This window comes from Trypanosoma brucei, chromosome 2 (genome assembly GCF_000002445.2).
Source record: "Trypanosoma brucei brucei TREU927 chromosome 2, complete sequence".
NCBI lineage: Eukaryota > Euglenozoa > Kinetoplastea > Trypanosomatida > Trypanosomatidae > Trypanosoma > Trypanosoma brucei.
This window is the reverse complement of record NC_005063.2, coordinates 270,001-277,500: the sequence shown is the minus strand read 5'-3', so window position 1 is coordinate 277,500 and position 7,500 is coordinate 270,001. Positions and strand designations below refer to the sequence as shown.

General features: G+C 45.7%; 2 protein-coding genes across 2 annotated transcripts, besides 3 other annotated features; both read right to left on the bottom strand.

Moving 5' to 3' along the window:
- Positions 1–7,500: part of a sequence feature (sequence corresponds to BAC RPCI93-27H14) that runs on past both edges of the window.
- Tb927.2.1470 (hypothetical protein, conserved) lies at positions 14–553 on the bottom strand (the record flags this gene model as incomplete). The annotated part of the gene is made up of 1 exon (XM_946409.1): positions 14–553. One exon carries the CDS (start codon positions 551–553, stop codon positions 14–16), a length of 540 nt encoding a protein of 179 aa, XP_951502.1.
- Tb927.2.1460 (hypothetical protein, conserved) lies at positions 2,028–2,714 on the bottom strand (the record flags this gene model as incomplete). Its single annotated transcript, XM_946408.1, has 1 exon — positions 2,028–2,714. The coding sequence occupies one exon, from the start codon at positions 2,712–2,714 to the stop codon at positions 2,028–2,030; it is 687 nt and encodes a 228-aa protein (XP_951501.1).
- Positions 3,346–3,564: a mobile genetic element.
- Positions 3,565–7,025: a mobile genetic element.

The following is a 7,500-nucleotide window of genomic DNA, read 5'->3' as shown; positions in this document are numbered from 1 at the left end:
TTTAACCGATATGTTAGAGAGGCGCAAAAGTAATGTTCATTTCAAAAGGGATTTGGTTCTTTCTTTTCGTTTCCTTCAAACTTTTTATTTCTACTGAATAAGAGGTTTTGATGGTGCATAAATGCGAACACTTGGTTCCTACCATCGTACATGTGTTTTTTTTTTTTGGAAAAGTATTGGCTGTTGTGTCAAAATACACGCATGTTCTGCGAGTAAGGAGAAACTCACGGTTATTGATGAAGTAAATGCGATTTGGCACAAAAATGAAAATTCCTCTATTCAATATACGCTTGCGGTTGTGAATTCCCATTACCGACATTGGAACTTCGAATGTCCTCGGCATGCCGCGGTGACGAGCTGTTGTGGTGCACTTCTTCCCAGTTAGAAGTTTTGAACACCAACACTCGGCGGGCTGTAAAAGGTGCTTCCACGGACCATCCCCTTCGTAGCACTCCACATGGAAATGTGTACCAATGTATGGGAATCGTGACTTGGGAAAATGTAGAGAGATCACAATTGCTTTGGGAGCAGAATATTTCATGCCAATCAACATGGAAAAGATATATCATACAATATTTGGAGGTAAACCCAAGAGCCTCCTAACAATGTGTGCAGATAATTGACCTGGCAAACATGACAGGTAAAGCTAAAACGTTTTCTTTGACTCTGCATCTGTAAAGAGGATACTTGACACACGTTTGGAGCATTAAGAGGATGATGGGAGCACATTTTTTTTCTGTAGCTCTCAGTTATTCACTCGATCACGTGCGATACTAAGGTAGTAATAGTGCACTCCATGGTTTTTTGTCTTTTCCCTTTTAAAATACGCCCAAGTAGTACATGAGAGGATCTTTTAGCCAACTGGTTTAGAACCGGTATCGTGATTGTTCTTTCCACTCAAATTAAAAAGAAAAACTCGTATTTCTCTTGGAACAGGATGTGTAGGATTGTGTGTTCATCGCAGTGCGCTACTTCAGTAGAACCGTGGTGCACTCACTTTAATATAGGCATAGTTTTATAGGGCGATGGGAGCGGGGTGCCTGGCTGTGATTGGTGCGTTGAAATGGGTGCAACAACATGAAGTCCATGAATTCCAAAACTGGTTTATCACCTCAACCATTCAATCCGACAACTATCACTGAAGGAAGTCCGAGTCTGGCCTGCACATATCCGATTTCCAAAAAGCCTCTTTTTACAGTTCAATAGATGCCACTTTCCCCTCGTAATTATCATCAGCACACCGAAAGTTCATTAAACTTCCAATATTCCATTTAACCTAGTGATACCTAATTGTCTTATGGCACGCCATTTCTAGAGGTGGGGACAGAATAAATCCGTTTTCAGCCTGACTGTGGCCATGTATACAAAGAAAGATCGGTAACCCTTGAAGTCAAGTCAGCCGTGGAGGCACTCGTACTCAGGAGTTCCTAAATGTTACGTGAGGCTGGCTGCCACACTTTTGAAATCTCGCATAAAGCTTCCGATTTGATTGCATTAGAAAAATGAACCTTTAGTGAGAAATATGATAATCCAGTAAATTCCCAAGGTGAAGGAACCTCCAGAGTTATTGGAAAGTAGCGAAACAATATCCGCATTTCAATAGAGGGGAGAGGCGTTTATTCATTTATTTTTTGTATCATTTTCTGTAGGGGATGACGCATGAACACATTACAGTGCAAGTCATAGTGTACCATATTTTTTTTTTTGAAAGAGGCCTGTTTCGTGTTATGTCCGAACTAATTATGCGTGACCAGTTGCAAACGTTCAGCTTTTAGTCCTCGGTCTTCCGTAATGGCGAAAACAGTTTACTTGAGAGTGAAAGGCTTCTGCCTCTTTTTTTTTTTTTTGAGCCAAACGTAGAAGAGCATAGTGGAGTTTACAATTTTCATTCAGAGGAGTGGGCAGCTTTTTGTGTAGTCTATTCTCCTTTATAGGGGTGTTCCTCTCGAATGAAGAAAGTACATGTTGGAAGAGAATGAGGGGTTTCTCAATTTCTACGAGGAATTGTGCAAGGTCCTTGGTGAACACTATCTTCTGCATATTTTCGCCCTCAAGCCCGAAGTGACTGCGGAGCACTTTAGGCTTGAGCGCACGAGTATGTGGGTGGGATTCTCTTCGCATTCGTTGGAGTGTGTATGTTTCCTTTCAACGCAGATTTCATGTTTTTGATGGCGATGTATAGATGAACCTGATGTTGAGTGGGACGTCTTATTTCGGTTTACGAACGTGAAGTGTAGATGAAATCCTCTGACGTTGAAGCTCCGGAGCGGTGGTGGAGATTCTTTTGCTACGGAGAAGGGATGCTGTCTATGCATTCCCCCGAAGTGCTCCATCAGGCTGTCTTTTGATACATGCGTATGACGGCATTGCGTGCAACAGGTGTCATTTACACCTATAGTTACCGTGTTCCAAATGAGGGATACCTCTTGTTCTGTGATGGAACGGCTCCGTTTTGTACCAGCGTTACTATCCAGGGGATGGCCTCTGCGGTGTTGAATCTTGGTGTTTGGTGTTGTTCCCCCTTTTGATTGTGATACAAAGCCACATTGCGTGCATTGTAGCGGCTCAGATGTGCCTACTGGGTCGTTCACTGGATGCCCTCTCGTTTCCGTCGCTCGGGAGCCCTTCGTTGGAATACTTGCATTCTCTTCGAGTTCCCGTTGCCTTTTTATTCCTCGCGACCCCGTTTGCGGTTGTACTTCGCAGTATTTCATCCCGTGACTTATCACTAGTCCAATTTACGTGTGAAATATATAGCTGCGAGGTCCATATATCGCTTCATTTTCTCCAGAGGTTGAACTGGTGGTGTTATCACTTTGTTCATTGGTGTTGGGTTGATGCGGTCGGTTTTCACTTTGTGTGCCTAGCCGTTTCTCCACCACTGGAATGATGTGCTAAAGCTGACCTCTGCTCTTTATTCCATGACGCATTGTCGAGCCTCTCTGCTAAATCAATTTGAACCCACAGATTCCTCACTGGAGTGTGTTTTTTATCATATTCAGTGTGGATTATGGTTCCGCCAGTGTGGGGTGGAAAGGGACTGCCGTTGGTCATGTAGTGTTTCTGTGGCCTGCGCAATGTTAGTACACCTGCACTCTTGGATTGAAAGCCACGTTCTGCGCAAACCCATTTGTGCTGTTTGATATTTTCATCTTCTTTCCGCTTCTCCGACATTTCATCGTCTAACTTTCTCGTTTTGCCGTGAAGGCATCGAGTTTTGTGCCATGTGAGCCCTCCTTTGTTTCCATAGTATTTGTTACAGACAATGAGCACATACGACTTCGGTGGAGGGGGCAGGGGTTATAGGGTGAAATTTCAGGCACCACCCCAAGTTCTGCAGCATGTGCGGGTGATACTGCTGATGGCACGCTTGCCACGTGCCCAGGGACCGACAAATAAAAGACGCTGTCCCAGAAAGACGCTGCTGATCCCTGTGCTGTATGACGCTGTAGCCGAAGCAAAGCATTGTTCCCCATGAGAAGAACGCTGCTGGCTCTTGGCTTCCCCCGATGAGACGGGGTACTGGACTCTGACACCACCTTGATGTGGCCAGCATCACCAGGGTGTGCAGCATGTTTCAACCGGCGCAATGCCTCATGGTAGGGTGCACCGCGCATTCGGTTCGTATGAAACACTACGTGAGCTCTATCGGAATTTATTTTCCCGCAGTGTGCGCAGAGATGGGTTTCACACCATCTGCACCTGTTAGGAACTGTTTTGTTTATCCTCCGCAGCAACCATCCATATGTGTTCGATGTCCCAATGCGGAATTGGCGACTTCACCTGCTCTATCGGTTTAGTGGCAAATCTTCTTTAGTTGGTTGCCATTCACCGGTCATTTCCAACCTGTGTGTCTTCAGTTTCTCTCTGCTCACCCTGAGGTGTCACTTTTCCAAGGCAGTGATGTCGGGTATTCACCCAACGTCTTGTTGAGGAACGTTTGCATGTGCCCTCGCTTTTGTGTTCGTCAATTCATTCTTTTCTACACCACAATGTCCAAAAATAAACTGAAGGCAGATGCTGGTGCTATGATATCCGATACCCAAGAGTGCTATCCAAGTCTGCCGCAAAATTCCTGCCTTTACCGCTGTTTTTCCCATTCGTAGTGCCTCGAACAGCGACCGCCGGTCAGTAGAAAGAGACATTTTACACGGATGAGCTCCCTTCGGTTGTAATATGCTTATCATTTTATGCAAAACCTCGAACATTACTATGCACTCAGGTTGGTAGCTACACGCTATTGTTCCGGCTCCACAGTGAACCGTCGAGATGGGATTGTCATTCCTATATGTCGTTGAGGCAGCTCCTGATTTTATTCCTAAGGAAACAGATCCGTCTGCTCATACTTCAAAATGCGGCATGGAATTTAGTTGAGTTCCCTTTGCACGGTAGTGCCTTACAATCAATTTCTTACATAATTCAAGCTGAACGCCGTCCTAGGAATCGGCATGCACATCCGATGATAGTGTTATATGTAACAAAAAAATGGGGGAGAAAGTTAGGGTGACTGGTGGTAGCGGTTCTCTTTGTCTATCTACTTCGACAGCGAAGAGCTTCTGCATGATTGTGCGATATATTTGACGGGGGGAATGCGGTGGGTGACATACAATGTTTGCACATCCCTTGCGCTCCTCACCGTGTGTTTCGCAAGTAAGCAGGTATCGTAAGCCGCGGATCAGTAATTCCTCACGAAGAGAGAAAAAGTTGGCTTGAAGGCGAGCATCGTACGCGTGGAATTCACTGAGTATTCCGGATATGATGTGGCATGCTTTTTTTTTCTGCGTATTCTACTTTGTCTTGTTGGTTGGATGCAGTATCACGGTTCTGTAAACCCTTGCCACACATAATTTTAGCACGGAACGTCGCGGGGTAGAATGCAAGAAGTGTGCTCCTGATTGGTGCACATTTTGTCGAGCATAGGCCCACGACTTGTGCTGGTCACATATTTGTAGGTCTCTCTCACGTTCTCTGCATGTGTTGAGAAGCCCCAACGAAGTTACAGGGTGATACCCAGCACTTTCAGATTTCTCTCCTCACCCATGGGTGTGCCGTTTATCATCAGGATCGATGGTTTCCTTAGAAGCCCTCCGAACAGTGTATGTTTCGTTTTATACACGTTTAGTTGCTTGAAGGATTTATGACTCACTCTGGCCACAATGCTCGGTCCTTGTTGTAGAGTGCGCTCGATATCTTCCCTGTTTGATCTCCTACACGTGATTGTCAGATGATCGGCAAAGAAACCGTGGTAACAGCTTAGGACTTCCCGAAGCCACCAAATAAGAGAGTTAGTGACTATGATGAAGGTAAGCGATCCAATGACTATTTCTTGATGACCTCCTCTAGTGAAGAATATTAGTTGGGAGAATACTTTCTTTAAGCGACCTCTGTCTAATCGTTCAGGGAGACATGAAGCCGTCCAGCCATTCTGTGGGCCTTCCGCATCCAACTTTCTTATTTCTTTCATAAATTTGTTATGGTCTGCCGTATCAAATGATTTTGTGCTTTCAACGAAAGTGACTGGTCCGCGGTCAGTGCTGTGACGGCAATTTAATTAAGTGTGATCTTGAAGCATGTCGCCAATTGCCGCATGCCCAGGAGAGGGTCTAGGTTATCTGCTAGTCGGCTTCTGACCTTTCTTAGCTATTATTCTCACTCCCACCATCTTGTCCATCGGTTTCGAAATGTTACTTGCGATTGTTACTGATCAGAAGAACGAAGTGTCCGATGGGTGTTTCCAGTTTTCTGTAGAGGGATAGTCGCCCCTCTTTTACATGTTCTGGGTGTTGTTGCCATCATAAGACTCCGGCTTAACCGCGCTAGGATCAGTTGTCTACCGAAGCGGCTCAGGTAGGTTGACGCAGTGCCATATACTTCGTCCTCTGGGGGAGCAGCACCGTTCGGAAGCTATCCTAGTGAATCCTTCAACTCGCCCACGGTTATTGGTCGAGTCCATTCATCTGGCTTTCTTTCTGGTGTTTGCATTAGAGGGGAGGCGGGAGACTTAGGAGTGTCGCGCGGATGTTTTTGCATACATTGCTACTTGGTCACGAGCGTGCCGACGCCATTTCATTGCTCGGTTGTCAACTGTAGCGACTGGGGTGACGAGTGGGCGTGTTGCAAAGACATTCTGTATAATTTTCCAACTACCCTAATCTGATTCACTCATCGTTGAGCATTTGTTCTTCTACCTTTTGACCGCAAGTGTCGTTATTAGTATTCGGTCCTCCGCGGCGAGGCGAATCGCTCATTAGTGTTAGTGCAGGCATTGTTTCTCTTTTCCATTTCGGCTCGCTCTCTGTGCCAGAAAGGCTTTTGGAGTCTTGGTTACTCGTGGGACTAGGGCAAGCGTCGCTTCCCTAATAATTGTTGCTAACGTTTCACCGTGCGTGTGTGGATATCTTCCAAGTTGTCATTTTCTCTACCCCTCTCTTTTCCGGCGCGGTCTAACTTCCTCCAACTAGCGCATTTCCATGATAACGGGGTCCACATAGTCCGTTGTAGTGAAATTGGCATGCCATCAGGGCCAAGGCATACATCGATGAAAGTGATACGATGATCTCCGTATGGAGCAGACCGTGGCGACCAGTTTGTAACATGGAAGTTCTTCGATAGAGTTGTATCGAGTGCGGAATTGATGCTACGGTCACAGTGTCGTATCGTGTGGTCTTCCATGTGTTTTCGACGGTGTACCAATTATCTTTGCACTAATGGGCTATGGAATCTTTCCTTTTAATCAGGGGGACATGTTTATCCCACGCCAGTAGGCTGGAATTAGAATACATACCAACTATATGCCGACCGGCATGAAGGAGATCGTCCGGCCCTTCTGTGGCGACTTCCCTCCTTCCTCGTGGAAAATATGGGGAAGTCAGTCTGTGTGTTGAAGGGATTGCGTGAAGTGTACTGTTGCATGTACAAATTCATGTCCGAAAGCCTTCGACACTGCCACCACGAGCGGTAGGTGGTCGAGAACGACAATGGATACACCTCCACCTATCGAGTTATAGCTCTCCTTTGGCGTGGCGGACGAATACGTGTAACACCGTCTTGTGCAGCTACACGCTCTATGTATAAGAGTTTGAAGGGGAGTTAGTGAGAGGGAATGGTGATGGTCAGGGTTTTTTTTTTTCGAGGAGTCCTCGGGAAGTGATTCAACATTTAGAAAGGGTGATTACAGGGCGCAATGGCGAAATGATGGAGACAGGAGCAGCTCATATCCACTTTGCTACATGGTGGTTGCAAAAAATAAATATTAACAAGAGGGGATGAAAGTTAATAAACATACCGGAGTCGTGATCGTGTGGTGCTTGATAAGGAAAACTCTCCACAGTTAAAACTGAGAAGCGGATGATAGACCGCATCACTAAAGCATTTCCATCTAAAGTTGACACAAAAACCAAACACAGACGCAGGAGTGTAGAGAGTGGAGTAGCGTAGCTCATTAAATTGGTAAGATTATTATATAACACCGTTAGGGCTAAATTATCTTCCGTAACCGAC